The sequence below is a fragment of the Phocoena phocoena genome, chromosome 13 (assembly GCF_963924675.1).
Source record: "Phocoena phocoena chromosome 13, mPhoPho1.1, whole genome shotgun sequence".
NCBI lineage: Eukaryota > Metazoa > Chordata > Mammalia > Artiodactyla > Phocoenidae > Phocoena > Phocoena phocoena.
Window position 1 is genome coordinate 67,439,558 of NC_089231.1, and position 22,968 is coordinate 67,462,525.

General features: G+C 52.5%; 1 protein-coding gene across 2 annotated transcripts in view; it reads left to right on the forward strand.

Moving 5' to 3' along the window:
• TBC1D10A (TBC1 domain family member 10A) overlaps positions 1-22,464 on the forward strand; it is a 30,360-nt gene extending 7,896 nt beyond the window's left edge. Inside the window, exons 2-9 of one of the 2 annotated variants that reach the window (XM_065889625.1) lie at positions 11,457-11,556; positions 15,155-15,262; positions 18,693-18,799; positions 19,483-19,597; positions 19,680-19,745; positions 20,443-20,632; positions 20,751-20,905; positions 21,618-22,464. In XM_065889625.1, coding sequence (XP_065745697.1) covers positions 11,457-11,556; positions 15,155-15,262; positions 18,693-18,799; positions 19,483-19,597; positions 19,680-19,745; positions 20,443-20,632; positions 20,751-20,905; positions 21,618-22,088 — 1,312 coding nt within the window. In that variant the 3' untranslated portion in view covers positions 22,089-22,464. Of the gene's footprint in view, positions 1-11,435; positions 11,557-15,154; positions 15,263-18,692; positions 18,800-19,482; positions 19,598-19,679; positions 19,746-20,442; positions 20,633-20,750; positions 20,906-21,617 lie in introns of both variants that reach the window. The other variant, XM_065889624.1, reaches the window with a different exon arrangement.
• Positions 22,465-22,968: the final 504 nt, after the last annotated feature.

Below are 22,968 nucleotides of genomic sequence, written 5' to 3' on the forward strand. Positions count from 1 at the left end.
TGAGGTCTCTGCCCAGTAAACATATTGGATGGCAAGGAAGGCTGCAAGAAGGGCTAGACTCCTCTCCAAGGAGAGAGGAGTAAGGCCTGAGGGCCTGGAAAGCCTACCTTAGGGCCGTATATAGCTGGGGAGGGTAGGTTTGGGGCTTTTAGGCACAGCCTAAGCTGATCAAGGGGAGGCAGATGGCAGCTGAGGGCTGACTTCATCTCACCTTTATTCTGTTCCTGGAGCTGGTGCCTCAGCTGGGAGGTGGAAGCAAGTCCAGTGCCTATGAGAAAGTGAACCCCTCAGCCCTTCGGGGCACCACCAGCCATTTCTCAGAGATGATTCTGGCTGGATATGTGGATTTAGGCTAATATGGGAAAGGGTTCTGAACCCAGGAGTCAAGGTGCCAGTGCCGGCTCCACCACTGCCCCTGGTGGTGTGTGACTTAAGCACGTCCTCTCACCTGACCATGGGGCTAATGCTCCCTGCTTTTCATCCAGCACATACTACGTGTGCAGCCATGTGCTAGGCTCTGGGGACTTGGTCCTGCCATCCCAAGACCTAGAGCCTAGCAGGGAAGTCAGACATTCAACAGTAGATAAAGATGTGGTCTGTGTACAAAAGGATTGTGAGGATCAAATGAGATAACTGGATTAGGAGCATGTGTAAACAAACACTGCTGAACTGGGATCAGGAGACCTGAGTCCTGGGCTTCCCTGGGCCCCTAACTAGCTCCGCGACCTTGAGAAAGTTCCTTAATCTTTCTAAACCTCAGTTTCCCCTGCATGTAAACTAAGATAGTTTTAATGGGTGATGTTGAAGAGGTCTTCTGCTTCTAACATTCTGAGACTGACCTTGGAGTATGAAAGGGGCTTTGAGAAGTTTTTTATCAGGTACCACACAAGTGCAAGGGGTTGTCAGGGCACAGCCCAAAAGGCCAATGTTTCCAGCATGCTCTGTTCCTCTTATGAGAGGACCTCCCTTTGTCAGACCAGTGGCCCTCATGTCTTTGGGAGTGCAGTCAAATCAAAGAATGCTTTGATTTGTCTAGCTCTTTGTTCTGCGAAGTGCTTTCTTTCTCATTGCCTTGCAGTAATCCTTACAGGAGCAATGGGAAGTCAGTAGGGTAAGTTTTATTTTGCCCTGTTTACAGACAAGGAAACCTAAGCTGAACGAGTAATGGAATTGTGCCTAGAAGCCAGGGTTCCTTCTTCCCAATTTTCCATCTTACCAAAGCTTGTTGCCACTGTGTGGCCTGTCCTCCCTCTTCCTGTCCCAGCCTTAGGACTTTCAGTCCAGCCCCAAGTGTCTACACTTTTCCTAGTAGGCTTCTCGAGTTGTTTTTGTTGTTGAGTTGTTGTAGTGGATGGCACACTTCCTGTCCCAGGTCTCCACACACAGCCCCTCACATATACCCCAAGATAAGGCAGGAGCAGCTGGGTAGAAAGGGGCCCAGGAACATAGTATGGAAAACTCTTGTTCCTCCTCTTCTGTGTGTCCAGAAGCCATCTTTCCTAGCCAGCCTCTTTTGGAGGATGCTGTATATTTCCCTTTCCTCTCTGTCTTGGTTTCACAAAAAAGGAGAAACTAAATTTGGACCTGGGAGATCCTGGGTTCAAGACACCAGCAGACCTGACTTCAAGTCCTGGCTCTGTCACTTTCTAGCCATGTGACCTCTCTGAGTCTGTAAATGGGCCAGGTGGTGGCATTGGGAGAGGGAACTGGCCCCATGCCAGTTATGGTTATGAGTATTAAGGGAGGAAATGTTGGTAAAGCACCCAGCACAGTGTATGCCACGAAGTAAGAGTTCAGTGGTACATGGTGGCTCTTATAATTCTAGTGTGAATTATCCTCTAAGGTTTACTTCAGGCCTTTGGCATAATGGAGAGAGAACAAGGCAGTGTGGGTGTGAAGATCCAGACTTCCTCATGTGCTCTGCCTACGCACCCTTGGACCTTGGGGGTAAAATGGGAGCCAATCCCACTCTGCTTGTGGTCTGGAGCTTTCTGTCCTGCCAGGGCAGGTTGGGAATCCCCCAATCAGTTCCTCAGAGTCATTTGGAACAGAGCCCTCAGGTGACTCTGAGGACTCTGATGCGAGGGCCTGATCTTCTCCTTGGTCTGTGAAGATAAAGCAGAAGTGAGAACAAAATTGGGTCTCCTGAAAGATTCAATTCAAAGCATGCAAGTGTAGGGACTGCCCGGGGCCTCTGCCCTCTTGGGTAGTGGCAGTCACTTGGGGAAGGAGTAAGAGTTTGCTTCATAATTACCACCACCCTCCTGTGTTCCTTGTAGACTTTCATCCTTGGCTTCCTGTCCTGCCTCTGAGTGACCCCTTCCAACCTCCCAGCATAATCACATGGTAATGCCATTTCGCAGAAGAGCCTGCATGGTGGACCATGCTTTCACCAATACCACCTCATTTAACTCTGTGAGATATAGTTATTATCATCATAATCTCCATTTTACAGAGGTAGACACCAAATCCTAGAGTGGTAAAGTGACTTGCCAAGCATCACACAGTATATGGCTCTGAGGTCACTAAGTTCCAAGCTCCCTGGGAGCAAAGCTTGTGCTCACCCAGCCTAGTGGATAGCAGTCAGTGCCAGAGTTGAGTGACAGAGCAGAAGAGCAGGGCCCAGATATACCTCCCAGGGCTGTCCTCTGCTCACCCTGGACATTGGATAGTTACTGGCTTGCTGAAAACCTGAGTTTCTTCATCTGCAGAAGCCGGAGGAGGTGATAATTAGAGGACCTATTTCATGTGCTTGTTGTCAGGATTAAATGAAATAATTTAAGTGTTGAGCACCATGTCTGGTCCATAGCAAGTACCTGGTAAGTGTTATAACAAACATTCAATTACGTTAATTGAATATAGAATTATAATGTTGTAAAAGGCCATCATCAAGCACATCTGAACTCAGCCCTGTGCTGGGCTTCAAAGAAGATCCAGAGCTGGTATCAGGCCAGAGAGGGAGTGCCCTTTATGAAGCACTTTCTGTGCTTGTGCTTTTCCCATCTGATCTCAAGGTAGAGGATAGTATTCCCATCTCAGTGGGGAGAAAACTGAAACTCAGAGTGCCTGAGGTCACAAAGCAAATGAAATCTGTCAACACACATTTATTGAGCACCAGCTAGGTACTAGGCTCTGTTCTAGGGCCAGGACACACTGTGGAGAGTGTGATTGGCAGAGCCTCTGTCCCCCAGGAGCGCACCTTCTCGTGGAATGCTGCCTCAGTGGGGTGGACAGTCGAGCGGGGAAGCCAGACTCGCTCCACTGGACTGCTCACATTCCCCAAACAAGCCAGGCCCTTTTCCATTCACTTGTGCTTTCCCATACTGAGTCTTTTGCCTGATGTGCTCTTTCCCCTTTCTTACCCTGGCCACTTCCTGTCACCCTTCAAGGACCATCTCAAAAGTCAGCTCCCCTTTAAAGCTTTCCCTAACTCCCCCCACCCCCACCCTGAGGGCTTCTTGCAGTCTCCTAGCACCTTCTACCCTTCTAGTTTTTCTGTGATAGCACCTCTGTGTGCGCTAGTTATTTACTCACCCATCTGTCTCCTCTGCCAGATTGACCTCCCTAAAGGCAGGGACTACATTTTATTCAACTTTGTAGATTCAGGGCCTGGAACACAGGCTCTAGAGAGATGTGTATGGAATGTAATGAGGTGCTGATTGTGTTCTGCTCCTGGAGTGGTTAGGAAAGGCTTTGTAGAGATGAGAGGGTATTCTGAAGGAGGCCTCAGAAGATGAGTGGGACTGAATTAGAGTTGGGGGATGGGGGAGGGAGGGCAGCTCAGAGAGAGGGCCATCTAGAAATAGGGCTGGGAAAAAAGAAGGATGTGTAGAGGGAATAGGAAGGCCTGGGAGCCAGGGCCTGAGGTTTCTGTTGAACAAGGAGGGCAGTAGCGAGCCTTGAAGGAGTCTTGGCAGAGATAAGCAGTGAATCAAGACTGATTTGATAAGCTCTATCAATAAAATTTAGCAGTTTTGTAAGGATGGGTGAGGGGGGCTGTAATTGAGTCATGGGGGCCCCCAGGTGCCCACAGTGAGATTGTGACCTGAGGACCCAGTTGCCGGTGGGGAATTTCAAGTGGTACTCTGCCCCATAGGGGTGGGGGGTTGGGGAAGGGATGTCTTCTGTTGAGAATAGTCTGCATACCTCTCTGCGTTTGTCAGGGAGAGCTCCCCTGGGAGTTTTTGCTAAGGTCTGTGCCTTTCCCTAGCTGAGTGGGGGTTGGGGAGGGGGATTCCTTGCTTTTTGGAGCCAGCAAGGCTGGTGCTTAAAGGAACCATTTCTTGCCTCTGACATGGGCGGGGGAGGGTGGGGCTGTGCAGAGTGGAGAGTTGGGCAGAGGCCCATGGCACTGAGGCCAGAGAAGGGTGGAGAGAAACTGTTTACCATTGTGCACTGACCCAGGGCTGGAAGGAGCAAAGCCAGGGAATTCCTTATGGGAAAGGGAGGCAGGCCCGGAACTAGCTTGTACCAGGAGTGGGGGAGAGTGAAGCAAACCATACTCTCTGTCTCACCCAGACAGGCAACCTGGACACTGCCCTACCTCCAAGTCAGGGGTTGCCAGGACGCAGGAGGGAGCACCAGGCTGCTGCAGACCATCTTCCTTTTCTACCCTGACTCACAGCGTCGCCTTGGGCAGATCACTTACCCTTTGGTCTCCAGGCTTCCCTGGCTGTCTGGGGAGTGGGTGGACTCCTTAGGTAACCTCACAGGCCTCCCAGCCCTGACCATCAGCCATTTGCACACCACCAACTCACCCTCTCTTGATTCCAGTTTCCTGCCGTTGGTTATTATGGAGCTGGCATAAAAGCTATTTATACTTTAGTCATTACCACCTCTTAGGTTAATGAACTCCAGAGGTTGTTACTGAGAGTGCAAAGTAGGTCAGCCTTTTGTTTATTCTCACTTCTTTTTCCAGCTCTGGGTGGGAGAGGGGAGCTCCCCCATCTTTGTTGTCCCTGGATCTGTGATTGCACATCCATTTCCCAATTTTCTGCACTTTCATCTTGCTCACTCTTGCTTGTCACTCCGCTGTCTTAGCACAGCGGGTAGTGGTTCTCTACTTTACTGGGTGATAAAGGAAAAAGAAGGGAATGTAACAGGTATTGAGGCCCTGTTACATGTGGGTCACTTTATATTTATTGGATAGTTTTGTACTCAGTTGGCAGCCTCTACTTCCAGGCTGTGTAACCTTGGACAGATTATTCAGCTATGCTAAGCTTTAGTTTTCTTGTCTATTAAGTAGAGATAATAAAAACTACTTCCTTGGGGACTTGTGTGCCTATGTAGTGCTTGGCAGAGCTAGTACAGAGCGAGTGCTGGAAATGTATCAGCTCTTACTGTCTCATGTGGTCTTTATTGCTGCCCTCTGAAGGGGTGGTATTGCCCCCATGTTACAGGTGGGGAACCAGAAGCTCAGAGAGTGGAGTAGTCACAAAGTGGCAGAGTTGGGTCAGAAGCCAAGAGTTACAGTCTATGTGTCATTGAGTAAATGACTTAATCGCTTGGGGCCTCAATTGCTTCATGGGTAAAATGTGGATAATTGTGCCCTGCTGCGTGTGTGTATGGACCAGTCAGATGAGAAAAGGGATGTGAAAGTGCTAGGTAAGCTGCAAATACCAGTCACCTAAAGCTACCATTAGCTGGCCACCCACAAGGCTGGGTCCTTATACACATCTATTCTTCATTTAGGCCTTATAAAGTATGAGGTATGTGTATGGTCCCACTTGAAGATGAAGTTGAGACTTAGAGGTCTGTCTCCCAGTTGGAGAATCTGGAATGGAAACCTAGGTTGGTTGGCTTCAAGGTCCCCACTCTTTTTACTCTCTCCCACACTCCACCTGGCCTTCCCGATGGTTGAGATGAGGAGGATCAATCCTGAGGTCTGTGACCTTGGGCCTTCTGCTTGGGCTGGTTTAGAGAGTGAGGCTTGGAGGAGGCGGTTACACTGGTTCCTTGGGACCAAAGTTTATGACACCTTTCGATAAAGGGGTCATGGGCACAGGCACCACACCTGGCTGAGTCTGCCAACCGGAGGGGCTGAGGTGTGCTTGGGTGGAAAGTATTGATACGTGGCTGGAAGGACAAGGCGGAGAGAGCCCAGGTCTTGAGTAGCCTTGGGAACTGGTCTCCCTCTGAGCTCTTGGAAGTCTTTAGCTTCTGGGTTTGGGGAGAAGGCTAGGGAGCCTGCAGAGCCTGGTGTCAATGGAGTGTCACTGCTGCCTTGGGCCATGGCATGGCACAGCACGGCTAAACCTAGCTCAGCCTGAGAGCCCGACAGAATCTGGGCTCAGTCACTCTCTGGCTGCCCACTTCTCTCTCCTCTGTGCCTCTCTCCCTTAGGAGGTGGTGGCCGAGGGTGTGCTTGCGAGCTTTGCCCATCCAGCATATTGGCCTCACTGAGCATTGCTACGTAGGGGCAAGCCGCTCACTGAGACAGTCAGAACACTAGAGGAGGGTTTAGACTGCCTCCAGGGGTTTGGGGGCCAGAGATAGAGCTCCACAGTGGCACCTGGAGAACGGCCTGATTTCCTCACAACCTGCCCAGGGGAGTGAGAAGCAACACATGAGTCACTATGGCAAAGGAAAGCCCTGGTTTTGCCACTTAATAGCTTTGGACTTTGCCCAAGTCATACAATCTCTCTGACTGGGTCAAGTTTCTCATGGGTCTAATGGAAATAGTAATTAATCTATGAAGATCTCACTGGGCTATTAGGGGCACAAATAAAATTGCTGTAGGCAACAGTGGCTTGTAGCCCTGAAGGCAATACAGATGAAAATAATGTCATGGAGAAAACCAGGCAGGCATCTGTTGAACACCTGTGAGGTACATGGTGGGAGTTACAGAAGTTCAAGACCCAGTCCAGTTAGGGAGGGACAGTGCTGAGCAATGTGACCAAGTTGTAATGAAATGCTCATTTCACACCATGTCTTGATTCATTAGTGATTTAGTGCTGAAATCAATTTTAGGGGATTGTGACCAGCATTAAAAGAAGAAGGAGAAAAAAGAAATAGAATAGAATATAGGGCTTCACTGGTGGTGCTGTGGTTAAGAATCCATCTGCCAATGTGAGGGACACGGGTTCAAGCCCTGGTCTGGGAAGATCCCACATGCCGCGGAGCAACTAAGCCCGTGTACCACAACTACTGAGCCTGCGCTCTAGAGCCCGTGAGCCACAACTACTGAGCCCATGTGCCACAACTACTGAAGCCCGTGTACCTAGAGCCCGTGCTGCACAACAAGAGAAGCCACAGCAATGAGAAGCCCACGCACCACAGCGAAGAGTAGCCCCCGCTCGCTGCAACTAGAGAAAGCCCGCGTGTAGCAACGAAGACCCAACGCAGCCAAAAATAAAATAAATTTTAAAAAATAAATTAATTAAAAAAAATAATATAAAAATTGAACTGAAAATATGGTACATTACATATTTTCTGGTACATTAGTACATATAATAGTAAATTGTTTCATAAAATGTATTTTGGTTATATGTGTGTGTGTGTCTAGTCTCAGTCTAAAACGTATTTCTTGGGCTTCCCTGGTGGCGCAGTGGTTGAGAGTCCGCCTGCCGATGCAGGGGACACGGGTTTGTGCCCCGATCCGGGAAGATCCCACATGCCGCGGAGCGGCTGGGCCCGTGAGCCGTGGCCGCTGAGCCTGCGCATCCGGAGCCTGTGCTCCGCAACGGGAGAGGCCATAGCAGTGAGAGGCCCGCGTACTGCCAAAAAAAAAAAAAACCTCAGTAAAATGTATTTCTTATTGGGAGTTTCAGTTTAAAACCTTTGAGAAATGGTGTTCTAGGTCAGGATGAAGGTCTTCAGGTTGGAGGACAGCCAGTGAGATCTGGGCAGGCATGGAGGCTGCGTGGAGGCTAAGGGCTTGATCTTTGCAGGCAGAGGAGTATAGTACACAGGGGCATGGGCTGTAGAGTGAGGCAGGCCTGGGTTTGAATGCAGCTACATGGCCTTGAGCAAGGCACTGAACTTTACTAAGTCTTGGATTCTACTTCTGGAAAATGGATATATATAAGTGTTTTGGAAGATGTTGGTAAGTAGTAAATGATGTACAGGTGGTAACTACTATTGCTGCTGTTATTGTTGAAGTTGTCATTTTTATTATTATATTGGGCCCTGAAAGTGTTGCTGTGACTTGGAGAGGGGAGAGGAAAGGGCATTCCAGGTAGGGATGGGTGGGTGACAAGGGATAAGTACGTGTGTGCCTGGTGTGGGGCTGATCTGGCTGAGAATTGTGCAGCCTTAGAAGGGGGTATTGAGATTATAGATAGAAGATACCAGGAAAATTTGGGGGAATTAAGTTTTAAGAGTAAAAACTTCAACAGTAAGGGTGGCTTTACCTAGAGATAATGAGGCCCCATCCCTGGAGGAGTTCCAGCAGAGGCTGGGCCACTAGAGACTGTTCTCATTAGGCTCTTTTGGTTGCAGAGACTCCTTCAGGTCACCTTAAGGTCAGAGGGTGAGTGAAACTCTCAGACCTGAAGCATCCCCCATGGGCCATTTGGTTCCTTAAACTGCCATTTGGTCAGCTTCCCTGTCACTGGAAACTGGCTCATGCTCTCCCCCCACTGTTAGGAGGAAGCCACCTCAGGGCCTCTACACCTTTATGCCATTTGCAGGGATACCCAGACCCCAACTTCATCTCACGGCTCCTTTCTGGGCATCTTTTGAGGGTCAATTCACGATGCAGGCCATCCAATCGTATAGGGAAACAGCCTCAGAGAGGGCAAGGGACTATTGTGGAAGGGATTCCTATATCAGACAGCAGTCTGATCAGATGCCTTCTGAGATCCTGACTGACCAGACTGAAGGGTATGTGAACCTTCTGATTTTTTAAAAAATGGGTAGCCTGCAGCTTTTCAGGCGCACATCCTGTATGTAAGAGAAGTTTACCTGTAGTTAGAGAGCATGTAAAGTGCTGAGTGCTCCGTTCAACCAGACCTCCAGACCTCTAGTGTCTTCCTTCCCACCCCCTCCAGGTGGGTTAAACTCCTCTGCTATTGGAGGAGAAGGCACTCAAATGACCATATTTCCTCAGATTTTTCCCAATTTAAGATTTTAAAAATCAAAATGGATCTTTCAATTGACATGTACATTTAAAGCAGTGGTGGGTTTTTTGTTTGTTTCTGAGCAGATCTTACCAAATCAGTGGTGTAGTTTAAAATCAGTAGTGTCTTAGAATCCAGGAAATATGGTTGTTTGTTTTGTACCCATTTGAAATTCTGGTTTGAGGTTTGATGTTGGGGCTTTGAAATTGCCAAAGCTGTTATCTGGAATCATTTAAAAGAACACCGAACTTGAATGTGTTCTCCTGTGTATTTGTAGTTGGGAGAATGGGTATCTCTAGGGCCCTGCTGTCAGATCTTATCAATAAAGACAGACTGGAGGGTTGAGGTATCAAATGGGCGTATATTTTATCAGATGGGAATTCTCTGGAAACTGGTAATCAGGCGAAAGCCTTGCCCTCTTATGAGCCTCCATTTTCTCATCTGCTCTAGGGAGGGATTGGATCAGATATTATCCACATCCTTAACTGCCAGCACTTCCTGTTGACTCAGTGTGGGTACCCCTTTTGTTTAGTCAGCTAGAAGGCTCATCCCCTGACTTGTATAAGTGAGTACTTTGTAGGTGATGGGAGGGGACCTTGCCTGTGATGCTGGGCCTTTGGTTTCCACTCCCTGGGTGTTTTGGGGGCTGCCTGGAGACGTGCATAATTTACACTCCTTTGTAATTTACCTGATCTAAAGGTATGGTCTCAGGTTTTCTCCTGTGGGGAGGGATAGGAAGGAGAGTATCCTTGTGCCCTGGTTCTGTCTGTAGGTGGTGAGAGGGTCAGCAGTTCCAGAGGGTGGTAGCCTGTGTCCTTGTGTAGAAGGGGCCAAGTTTGCCCAAGGCTCTTGTCTCTCCTTGGCTGTTCAGCTCCAAGGCTGCTCTCAGGGCTGTGCAGTTCTCCAGATAAAGAACACTTAATAAGAGGACCTGCCCTTTTGTGTCTGGGGGCCTTTGCTCTGCCAGGGCCCCTCCCTCTGCTCTTCCAACCAGTAAAAGTTAGAGCAGTGCATTTCCTTCCGGGAGAAATAGAATCAGAGAATCAAGGCCTGGGCCAAACTCTAACCCCACCATGTCCTGTTCCTGCGAGCCTCCTCCCAGCTGCCTGAGTGCCTCAACTCCTTCCTGGGAGGTCAGGCAGCTCCTTCCTGGGAGGTCAGGCAGCACTGAGTGCAGGCACTTGGCTAGGATCTGACTTTGATTTTAGTCTGGGTTCTTCCACTGATTTGCTGTTTGACTCTAAGCAATATACCCTCCCTTGGTAACTTGCCGAGTCAATAATGTCAGTACTTTTTTAACTGAAAAAAAAAAAGGCACAAAAAAGTAATTTAAAAGATCCATAATCCACTACTTTAAAAATAATTTTAAGAGAGTGTGTATGTGTGTGTAGAGAAGTGCACATATATATTTTTTTTCGTTGTTGTTTTCTTACCAGTATTGCTCTGTAGGCTAAATAAGGAAGCAGCCTACAAACACTAGTCTCCTTCTTCTCTTTGCCCCTTAGTTACGTGAACTCAGGAATTTCCAGGGTCTCACTCCTTGGAAGAAGCTCACTCACTTGAAGCGCCCTCTAAGCCAGGGATTTCGCCTCAGCCTACCTCAGCTGCTTTGGTGCTGCCTGGCGTGGGTCTTCATGCTGGGCTGTTTTCCCCACCAGCTCTAGCGGGCATTCAGAGGCCAGTAGGAGGGCTGGGAGTTTGTTTTTGTCACAGGAGTTCTTCTAGGAGCGCTTCTAGGGTCAGGTACCCTGGCCCTAGAACAATGCCTGCGTAGCTGTGACAACTGCACAGTTAGTAGATGTACAAATACAAGTGGCATTTGATGGGGCTTTGAAGTATATTTAGGATTTTGATAGGTAGAGACAACTCGGAGAGCATTCCAGCAAAGGGACTGGCATGAGCAAAGGTTGAGAGGTGGGAAAGGGCCAGGGCGTAATTGGGGAAACTATGAGTAACTAGTTTTGTAGAGTGCAGAGGTGAGCATGTTATTTCTGTACTTGTTTGACTAGTTTTTTCATCCAGCTCTGAACCTTGCATGCTGGCCCTGCAAAGAGGCTTATTTATCAGGACAGACCCAGCATGGGAATGCTTTGCTGTGGTGCACAGGTGCAGGCATTCAGGCCTCTGCCCCAGAGAGGCACGGTGACTCCTGGCCCCTTGATGCATTGGGGGACTGAGCACTTGAACCTAGTGTCTCTCCAGCCTATGCCTTCCAGGGAGGGGGCTGCATTCCCTCGCATCTGTGTTAGGGTGTCCATGAGTTAGCAGCTCCAAAGGGAACTGCAGGGATGGAGGGCAGGGGGAGGAATGGAGACCGACCAGGCTGGTGGCTGGGGCCTTAGCCAGGGCCTTTGCTTCTCTTGGCACCTCTGACAGGCCCTGCCCTCTGCTCCACAGGCTAGAGGAAGTCCCCCTGGAGGTGCTGAGGCAGAGGGAGTCCAAATGGCTGGACATGCTCAACAACTGGGACAAGTGGATGGCCAAGAAGCACAAAAAGGTGAGGGTCCTGGCCTTGGGCCTCAGGCTGGGAGTCACAGCTCGGGGAGGAAGTGAAGAGGGAAGAGTTGCATCAATTTGGAGGAGCAGGAGCTTCTCCAACCGCCAGCTGCCTTCGGTGTCCCCACCTGCCAGCTTGGAAATGGGGACAGAAGCTGGCTAGAGGGCAGGTCCCAGGCTTCACTTGGTTCTCCTTGATGACTTCAGACACTCACAGAACTTTGTCCTGGAGTCAAACTTCAAAGCCGCTCTTAGCCAAAAGCCCTTCAGGCAGCTTTCTTCAGCTCTCCTGCGGGAAGTCCTTACTGCTGCTCACCACCTATCAGGGAGGACTTTATAACACTAATAATAGCCAATGTATGTTATACACTTGCAGTGTGCTGGGCACTTGACTTGGATAATCCTTAAAACACCCCAGTGAGATTAGTGGTGGTAGTATCCGCACTTTATGGATGGTTACAGAATCAAGGTTTGAACCGGGGCAGTCTAACTTTAGTGCCTGCACTCTTCACCACCACAATAAGGGGCCTTCTTCACCCTCTAGATTAATTTGATGAGTTCCCTCTTAACCCCTTGGACAAAGCAAAAAGAAAGAAAAGTAACCTCACAGTTTAATGGTCTTATAAAAATGAAAATAACCTGTGGTCCTTTTCTAGTGGGCTATATTTAGGCACTAGCTCTATCACCCAGTAGGAACATCCTTGCCCACCACATGTATGTGTTGATACTCTTGTCTACCTCAACAGGGTCTACTTACTCCCTGGCCTAGCGGAGGCCTGTCCACAGTCCCACAGCCGGGTCTCTCTGCACAAGTACCCAGTGCACAGTGACCCCGCTGGCCTGCTGCTGTCTGCTGACATGCTGGTCTCCAGGCTGGCACAGCTGGCTGCAGGGCTTCACAGAAAGCCCAGGACCAAAGGTCACATAACGGCTTGGGCCCAGCCCCACCGCCTCCCTCTCTTCGTGCCTGTGGCTAGCTGTGTGACTTTGGGTGAGTCACTTCACCCTCTCAGCCTCAGTTTCCCTGGTCAAGTGGGAATAACAATCCTGTTGCAAGACTTCTACTGTAAAGCCCTGAGCCCATGGGAGGAAAGGTGCACCCAGGCCAGGGCTCTTTCTTGCTGTTCTGTGTGGGCTTTGGGGCATTCATTTTTTGCTAATATAGAAAAACTTTCACTTTAAAAAAAATTTTTTTTTAGAGCAGCTGTTCTTCAGCTGCTTCCTGCCTGACTCTGGGGTCAGTTTTCCTGCTTCCTCAGTTCTCGGGCTTTTATGCTGAGCTTCAGCTCCCTCTCCACTGTCTGCTGTGGTGACTAGTGGCTGGCAGGGAGATGGCTGTGGAATTCTCACCCCAGCCTCCCTCGCAGATGGGGATTCCAGAGGGGAGCCTTGGGGAGCTTCTCTCAGCAGAGCAGCCAGCATCACTTCCTCTTCCCCTTTGCTTCCCTGGCACTGTGGTTAGAGGCCAAGGCTACTCCTGCCCAGCAGGGGCCACTGCAGGAGGCTGCACCCTCCCCTCCCCAGAGGCCCTAGCCCTCTGCTTCTCTCCTGCAGTGCTGGCCCTGGGAGCTCTTACTGCCTTGCTGCGCAGGCTTAGGCTTTCCCCATGGTCAGGAAGTTGTGGCACAGGAAGGACAACACCTGCAACAGGAAGTGGATCCAGACCCACTGCACTTATCCTGAGTCCCCAGGACTGGGGCCAGGCCCTGCAGGGAGGCAGGCCCTAGCTGGAATTCTGTCCTCCCCTGTAGGGCTCTGCTCAAAGTTTGGCCCTGCCCTTCTGGAGTTCAGCAGGCTGGGTGTGGCTTCACATCTCTCCTTTCCTAAGGCCTTACCTCAGATAATGGTAATCCCTTGTGCTTTCTGTTTGCTGAGCAGTGTCTCTAGCTTTATCATTGCTGATCCCCACCTTTGCCTCCTCCCTAAGGAGGAGATTATGATCGCCAGCACCCCTGTGCTGAGGAAGATTCCAGAGGCCAGAGTGGGAAAGGCTGGCTGTATTCCTGGCTCTCCATCCCCACCTCTCCAGCCTTGGGCCTGGGTGAGGGTGCGGCCTCTTTGAGAACTTAGTGAACTGAAGTTATTCCTGGGCTCTCCTGGGGCAGGCCAAGTATGATAGGGCTGTGATATGTGGGGGCTGGCTCCAGCTGAGCTTGGCCCTAGGGGAGCCTAAAGGGTCTGTGGCTCTGGGCCTCCCTTTGCCAAAGCCTGCCCAGACCGAGCGGCTTCCTTCAGGAGACCCTTGTCCCACAGCAGCAGGAAACTGTTCGTGGAGTCTGGGGCAGTTTCCTTCTGCTCCCTTCCTCTCCCCACTTGGCAGGCAGTCCCAGAAGCTCAACTTGGCTCCTATGACCAGCCACTCTGCTCTTCCCCTACTGCCCTCAGCCTGTCTGCCTGTCTCCTTCCTGGTTCTTGACTCTCTCTGACCCTTGGAAAGTTTTGCCTTGTTTGTGCTGGTCATCAGGAAGCCCGGGCCTTCTGTGCTCCCTCCTCTGAGAGCTTCCAATGGGACTCTTTGAGGGGGTTTCCAGGTGAGGGGAAGTTAGGTGCGAGCCTGAGGCCCAGGGCTTCTGTGTCAGGCATCCTTCTGGGATTGGAGGGGTGGAGATGAAGCCATCATTTATTGAATACAGACTGTGTCAGGCTAGGCATGTCCCCCCTGCCACCACCCCACTTCTAATAGAATCCTAGTTGTTATCATTTTGATCTTACTGTTGATGAGAAGTGATTGGCTAAGGTCAGCGCTGTGAGTAGTGGGGAAGGCCTGTGCCATTTTATTTAGCAAGGGTTGGAATCAGGACTTGTACCCAGGCCAGCTGCGTCGGCCGCGGTCTGGTAATCCTGGGAACTTAGGGTCAGGGAGAGCAGAAGAGAGGGGATTCTTTTTTTTTTTTTTTTTTTTTGAGAGGGGATTCTTGACCAAACAAAGAGGGAGCCATTTTTATCAGCTCCCATCTTCCTTCTGAATTCTGCTGAGGTCTTTTCTCTAGGCCGGATGTGTCCTGCCACATAGCTGCTTAAACAAACACTCCCATGAAAGTGCCCAGGCCATGTGTCTGGGCACATTCTGGGTCATCTCTGGGTCACCCTGTGGCTGAGCTGTGTTCCACATTGTGCGGATCCCTTCCTGGTGACATCCCATGGGGATCCTCTAACTTGTATGGTTCCATTTTGATTCAGTAAATGGTGATGGGGATTCATAATCCTGTGGTAGACTTCAAGAATACCTGTGTTGAGCACTTCCCTGGCGGTCCAGTGGTTAGGACTCCGCACTCTCACTGCTGAGGGCCCGGGTTCAATCCCTGGTAGTCGGGAAACTAAGATCCCACAAGCCACACAGCGTGGTCAAAAAATAAAAAGAATACCTGTGTTATCACTGGACCAGGGAACACGGGGACTCTGCCATCACCTGGTGGCAGCATATCTGATTGCAGTGTTGTAGCAACAGGGGAGAAGTCCTCTTTTCTCCCCTTTTCGGCTCTTGCTGACATGCTCACTGAAGGCCTGACAAGCACCAGCAGAAGGGGTGGGCTAGCACACAGCCTCTGGGGGAGCAGCCCAGTGGGATGCATAGGCACAGCCCTTGTTTTGACTTTCAGATTCGTCTGCGGTGCCAGAAGGGCATCCCACCTTCTTTGCGGGGCCGTGCTTGGCAATACCTGTCAGGAGGCAAGGTGAAGCTGCAGCAGAACCCTGGAAAGTTTGACGTGAGTTGCCCTTCCTTCACCCTGTCCTCCCATCCTCATCTCTTGACTTCCTTTGCGTGGCAGTGATCCTCTGTGTGCTCACCTGGACCTTAGCAGTATGAGTGATTGATGAGATCACTTGTCAAGGGCCTGACTGCCAGGCCTGGTCAGTCTGTGACTCCTGGGGGTACTGCTCATCTGAGGTTCCAGCCCTGAGAAGGCCTCAGTGGGATGGACAGATTTGAAGCCCCCCACTTCCAGCTCTTCCTCTTGACAACCGCCCAGGTTTGCTCTCTTGGACTCAGTGGGCCACCTCCCAGACTGCCTTGGGCCCTGTGCTCTGGGCCTTTGGGGGCCTGCCCAGCAGGGCCACAGAACCCTAACACCTCTTGGCCTCCCATCCTCTACTCTTTCTCCTGCCTTGTCCAAGCCAGCTAGACATGGTTCACCTGTGTTGCTTATGGGCTTGTCTGCACTAGGGATGGCAGAGCCAAACCAGTATCCTTATAGTTTAGAAGCCAGTCAGGGTCAGAGAGGTTACCCTCTGAAGCCATGCCTTCCCCTCCTGCTGCCCCCTGGCTCCATGATTGCCAGTGTGAAGAATACCCCCGCCATTCATGGGGCTTCTTGGGGCCCACGTGGGCTGGGCAGCTCCTCTAGCCTGCTCCTCTAGGGAACTAGGGGAGTCAGTTGGCTTCCCTGGGGTTGCCCCGGCTCACCTGCCAGACTTGGCCCCAGGCATCAGGGTATCTCCCAGCTCTTGGAGCTGGTAACAGGCAATGAGACAGAGCTGCCAGCCACCAGCTCTTTGTTGACATGCTTCATGCTTCAGTGAACACGCCTGTGCCGCCAAACCTGTTCCTTGAGAAGAGTAGGCAGGGCAGCCTAGAGTTTCTGCCGTTGACCTGGAGGAGGTGAAAGCTGTTTGCTGGCAGCACTTGGCCCCGGGGGATCAGGGCTTGGTGGAGTGTCTGGCCGGGGTCAGACCTGAATCAGGGCGATTGGACTGTCCCACAGAGCACCAATATTGTGCCCCACTCAGGTGGCCTCTGGACTCCAGGGTCTTCCATCTCTTCCATTTCAGGGGGCTGCATTCTGGGCAGAGTGGGAGGTTCAGGGGTGGGAGTCTCACCTCAAGCCCATAGCTTACCTTTGGCTGCCAGAGCACAGGCATGAGAGCCAAGACTTGGGTGGCCCAGTCAGCCTCCTGGTTCCACAGTTAGCAGACATGAACGCATCCTGTGTGAGCAGCGGAGCACGGAGTTCTATGTGCTTTACATGTCTGGGGAGTGGTACGTCCAGAGAGGAATTGACCACCTCTGTGGGGTCTTGAAGGTTGCTTGTGGGAGGAGGTAGATTTGCCAAGAAAGGCCTTTAAGATGCTCTGAAGCTGAGTGGTGGGTCCCCAAAGCAGTCCTGGGGGCCAGAACAGTGGTTTGTGAACACACCTGGAAGGACTTTGCCTGGGGGTGAGGTAGAGGAGGTGGACGGGGATGAGAAGCTCCCTCTGGCTGCTGTGGGCACAAGAGCGCAGAGGCAAGGGTGCAGTGATGGGGCTGGTGGTGGCAGCATATCCTGCTCCTGTGCTCCCCCACAGACCCAGGCAGCTGACCCCAACCTCAGCTGTCAGGGAAGGTTCCTCAGCCCCTGGTGGCTCCTTCTTCTCAGCATTTGCTACTTCTTCCTCCTTCCTTAGGCAGAGCAGGACCTTCCAGCCTTTTTCTTACTTGGTTTTCTTCTCTGGCTTCACTTCATGATGGCGCCAGCGCCTGCAGGCTCCCTGGGGGCTGCGGTAGCTGCATCATCCCCAGTGGCCCACACCTGCCTTTGATTCCCAGTACCCTTTCTCCCTGCAGGCCCTTCAGCTACACCTTTTCCTTTCTCACCTACCCCTGTGTGGCCGAGTGCCTTGGTCTGGTGAGGTAGCCGGTGAGCATATCCTAGCAACTGACCTTTTGGTTTCCCAGGTCCCCACCTCACTGGAACCTTCAGGAGAACTTGTGGGACTCTCCTCTCCCTCCGACAAAAGCAAACCTGCATCGTACTCAGACAGTATCCAGCCCTGGGCCTGACCTGCAGGGTGCATAGGACACACACAGGCCCCCATCTTGAGGGTGTGCGGGGCTCTACAGGTTGCATGTCCACCTCTTCAGCCATGTGCCTGCTCCAGGGCCCTCCGTGGAAGCGCCTGGCCCCTCCCTCCACCCTCCAGCCTCCAGCACTGCGTCAGCTTTTTCTCTCAGTACTTATTCTCTCATGTCAAGTTACCTGGCACCCGAGGGTCCATATTTCAATGCTGGGACACCCCCACTGAGGGGGCACAAAAGGCAAAAGGGACTTATATGAAGTCACCTGCTGGGCAGGTACCTGGGTCTACACCCATCCATGTGTTTGCTGAGGACCCAGCCTTCCTCCTGGGGGCCTCTCCTGACACTTCCCAGCATGGCAGGCTATGAGTACTTTGTCTGCTTCTCTGGTCAGCCCTCTAGGTTTCCTTCCCGTTGATTTTTTTCTTTCTTTGGTTAAAGTTGAGGTATGAACTTACGTAAAGTAAAATGCACAGATCTTGACCATGCAGTTCAGAGTTTGGACAAATAATAAATACCCATGTAACCAACAAGCAAGTCAAGATATAGAACATTTCAAATGACCAAGTAGTGACTGTTTTGTGTGTCGTAGCTTTGTTTTTATAAATGGAACTCATGCTAAAATGCTCACGGAAGTTCAAAGAAAAGAGTAAAAGTTTGTTGAAACCCCAGCACCCAGAGATAGCTCCAAGGCTAATGGTTTGACAGGTGTCATTACAGTGCTCAGTGCAGCAGGGCGCACACACACACCCCTTCCTGAATATGTGGCACCACTTGTACAGGGAGATGGGCAGCAGAGGAGTTGGGATTGACAGCTCTGAGTCAACCTGGCTTCCAGGCCCAGCAACACCGTTTTTCTAACCACGAGGCATTGGGCAAGTAGCTTTTCTTTGATCCTCAGTTTCCTCATCTGTGAACAGTGTAATGATAGGACCTGCCTTTTGGGGGTTGAGGAGGACAGTCAGTGAGGCCCACAGGTGCCGTCTTAAACTGTGCTCCGAGTGGTGCTTCCAGGTGGTAGCCATTACTTTGATAGTCGCCTTCCATCTTTAGGGTGTAACATAAGGTGTCTGAGTCCTGAATGAAATGCCTAGAGGTTATTTCAAGCCACAGCTGTGATGGACACTCTTACCCACACTGGTCTTCCTGGAGCCTGGATCACCTATCAGGGTTTCCAGGACTCTGCTCTGCTTGTCTCTGCCCCTGCCCAAGCTTTCTGTCTGACCTGTCCTCGGGAAGGCCCAGTCTCTGATGGGATCGGGTGGACATTTTCCCTGGTGGTGGGTGCTCCTCCAAAACCTGGGACAGTTGTATCCTCCTAGCCATCCCTAACTCCTAAGAGATGCTCTTGACCTTGCTTCCAGGAGCTGGACATGTCCCCCGGGGACCCCAAGTGGCTGGATGTGATTGAGCGTGACCTGCACCGGCAGTTCCCTTTCCACGAGATGTTTGTGTCCCGGGGGGGCCATGGGTGAGCAGGCTGGGCCTTGTGGGCTGGAGGTGGCTCTTCGCCCTTTCCCTCAAAGGGAGAGAGGAGGTAAAATGAGTTTGAGGGTATCTTGGGGTCCCAGGAGTTGGGGGCCCCAAACTACACTGTTAGTTTCCCCTCTTTGGTTTGAGTCTGATGGGTCCTCTTAGTTTCTCCTCTTACGTCTGGGGCAACTTCATCATTTACTCCCCAGAGTGCTAGGGCTTGCCTGGCCTGGCCTTCTTCTGGAAACAGGTTTTGGTGGGGAGAAAGAAGGATAGAGAGAGTTGGGTGGGCAGAGGGTATGTAGGAGAGGAGAGATATGGCAGGCCAGGCCCTGGGACCAAGACAGACACCTGGAACAAAGCTGGCCTGGCTCAGAGGCCACAGCTGCTGAGTGAGGGGCTCACACTTCCAACCCAGACACATCCTTACCCTGTATCTGGCATCTTGCCCTGGCCCTGACCCCTGCTTTCTTTTTGAGCCGCTGCCTTCACCTGTCAAATGGGGGAGGTGAGAGTCGATGTGCTACAGTGGGAGACTGACCCCTTGGTGACCACAGTCAGGTCACATCCCTCTCCAGGGAAGTGCAATTCTGAGACAGGTCCGATCTGGTGGGGCACAGGTGAGGGTAGTGGGTGGCAGAGTCACACCTGTCATTCCTGCCCCGCTTGGCCTCTCCACAGCCAGCAGGACCTATTCCGTGTGCTGAAGGCCTACACACTGTACCGACCTGAGGAGGGCTACTGCCAGGCCCAGGCGCCCATTGCCGCCGTCCTGCTCATGCACATGCCTGCTGAGGTACCACCAGGCCTCGGGCGGGCGAGCGGCTGGCGGGCAGGGAACAGCCAGCAGCAAGGCCTCACGTCTCTTTTACCCACAGCAAGCCTTCTGGTGCCTGGTGCAGATCTGTGAGAAGTACCTGCCCGGCTACTACAGTGAGAAACTGGTGAGTACTTGCTGGGCCTGGGCCCTGGCCTCAGACCCGCCCCAGCCTGGGTGCCCTTTGTCTAGGCCTTAACTCTCTAAGCCATTCCCGTCCCCACTTAAGTCCTTCCCAGCCTTCTGTTGCTTTCAGGCTGAAGTCCCAAGGCCTGCCAGGGTCAGGGCTCCCAGGCTCCAGCCTCATCAGTCCCACACTCCCTCCGTCGCTGCCTCCAGCCGCAAGGCTGTTGCAGGATCGCTGTTCCTCCAGTGCACCGAGTTCCTCCCTGCCTCGGCCTTGTCATAGGCTTAAACCTCTGCTCCTTCCCTTCCACTTCTAACTCTACTTTTCCCTCAGCTTTCAGCCCTCCGGAGCTGTCCTTGACTCTGACAGGTGGCACCTCCGGCACACGCTTCCCCAGTGTTCCTGTTCCCGCCATGTTCTGGTCACTTAGCCCCCTCCCTCTCCCCTCCCTCTGGTCTCATTGCTTCTGTAATTCATGTCTGTCTGGCCCTCTGCACGACATGCCCCATGAGGGGGACTTAGCTGTGTCTGGTTTGCTCATTGTTGTATCCCAGCACCCAGCATGAGCTTGACACCCTGCAACATTAGCCGCCTGAGGAACGAATGGATGCCTGCGTGGAGCTGGGGCCGGGCGTAGTTCCTGCCCTGGCTGCTGTGGGCCCATGGTTATGGCGCTGTGGCTTCACTGTCCCCCCAGGAGGCCATCCAGCTGGATGGGGAGATCCTCTTCTCGCTGCTACAGAAGGTGTCTCCCGTGGCCCACAAGCACCTCAGCCAGCAGAAGATCGACCCGCTGCTCTACATGACAGAGTGGTTCATGTGTGCCTTCTCGCGCACCTTGCCCTGGAGCTCTGTGCTGCGTGTCTGGGACATGTTTTTCTGCGAAGGTACCGGGCTGGGCTCAGGGGAGCACCCTTGCCCCCAGCCCAGCCCACAGGAGGCCTCTATTTCCAGAGAAACTCTCTAAAGGACCCCTTGCACTCACTGCCCGCTTCCCCCATGCAGGAGTCAAGATCATCTTCCGGGTGGGGTTGGTGCTGCTGAAGCACGCACTGGGCTCCCCCGAGAAGCTCAAAGCCTGCCAAGGCCAGTACGAGACCATCGAGCGGTTGCGGAGTCTCAGCCCCAAGATCATGCAGGAGGCCTTCCTGGTCCAGGAGGTACAGCCCACACCTTCCCCTCACCACCGGGAGACTTGAGGGCCCTTTGGCGGGGGGCCTGGTAGCTCTCTACCCCTGAGGCCTTGTGCCCAGCAGCCCAGAGCAGTGTGGACAGGCCCCATTCTTCTGTCTGAACAAGAAGAGGGGGAACAGGCCTAGGTTCTAGGGAATAAAAGTAGGTGCAACCCACCACCCGCATCCTCCCTGGCCCTACAACCACGGCCTTGGCTTTCTTTTCTTATTTTTGTGAACCATTTTTAAAGTCTTTATTGAATTTGTTACAATATTGCTTCTGTTTTATGTTTTGGTTTTTTGGCCCCGAGGCATGTGGGATCTAGCTTCCCGACCAGGGATCGGACCCTCACCCCCTGCACTGGAAGGCAAAGTTTTAACCACTGACCACCACCAAAGTCCCAGACTTTTTTTCTTTCTTTTGTGAATTTTTGTCTCTGGGGCTGTAATGAGGTGACACATATTTAGGCAAGTGGACTCATGAGCTTTCTTCTCTGAGGCAGTGGGTCTCAAGTGCCTGGCTCACCTGGCACTCACTTCTGGGACTTGTGACCACCACAGGGTCCAGACCCGCCACCCTTCCTGTGGTCAGCCTTTAGTGACCAGGGCTGGGAGAGCTGAGGAAGATCAGGGGCCCAGGCTGGGAGGCAGAAAGGGAAGGTTCTTCCTGGTGCCCACCCGCCTGTCACTGCCCCCACAGGTGGTAGAGTTGCCAGTGACAGAGCGTCAGATAGAGCGTGAGCACCTCATCCAGCTGCGGCGCTGGCAGGATACCCGGGGTGAGTTGCAGTGCCACTCTCCACCCAGGCTGCACGGTGCCAAAGCCATCCTGGAGGCAGAGCCAGGCCCGTGGCCCACCCTGCAACCTTCACCGTCCATCCGCCTGCCCCCAGATGCCCCCCTCCCTGGTTCCAAAGGCAAGTACAAGCCGCCCAAGCAGGTTCAGAAGGAGCAACGGAAGCAGGTGAAGGCGAGTGGGCAGCGGGACAAGCCCCCGACCCCAAGTCAAGCCAAGGTGGCAGCTGCTGCGGGAGATGCATGTCCCCCACGGGATGTGCCCCCAAAGGACCCGGTCCACCAGGACCCCCAAGACTCAGCTCCCCAGGACTCAGCCTACCACTGCTCCCAGGAGAGCCTGACATCCCAGGAGAGTGAGGACACCTATTTGTAACCCTGGCAGCTCAGGCCCCTGGGCTGGGGTCTCCACACACCTACACGGTTCACGGACTGACACTCCAGGGCTTGCCCACTCTCTGAGGGCCTGGCTGCCTGGCCCCTGGGTGGCAGAGAGTCTAGCTGGCCCAGCACAGATTCTGCCTGAGCCTCCTTATTTATTTTCTCCAGAGTGGAGCTCGGGCCGGCCCAGCTGGGGCAGGCAGAAGTGAGGGCCGATGGGTGGGGCCTCACTCAGCACCCACCTCCTGAGGGGATGCTCCCCAGGGCTAGGGCACTGACGTGAGGGGAAAGGGAGGGGAAAAGGGTGGGGTGCTCTTTGTGTAAAATAGAAACATGGTTTTGTACAGAAATAAACAACGCTTGTATAGAGAGCTGCTGTGCAGCTAGGGACTGGGAAGGGGGTGCCAACCCTGGTGCTCAGCATCTCTTCTGCACACCCTCCAGAGCCCCCCATCCTGGTCACAGCCCAGCACTAGAACCTCTCTGAGAAGTACCTTTGCCAGAGGAGATGCCAGGTCTAGGGCCAGCCCCTGTTCCTGGCCCCTGTACCCCTTACTCCATCCCCTCTGCCCCATGGCCACCATCTGCCATGGATGAGGGAGGGTCACCAGTGCTGGGGCAAAGCAGGGCCTGCTCCCAGGCTTTGATGCCTACCCATCACAGAAGGGGAGGGGCTCCTTAAGGAGGTTCTTTCAGGGTCTTCCTCCTCCAAGGGCTGGCCTGGATGCCACTTCGGGCCCCAGTAAGGTACTTGAGTGCTCATTCTGGGTCAGGTGCTGGTGCCAAGGGTGGGTGATCATGAATGCCCTCACATGCTCAGCCCAGGCCTCCGTCAAAGTTAGAGGGGTGCGGAGTGAAATCTCGATCTGTGATAA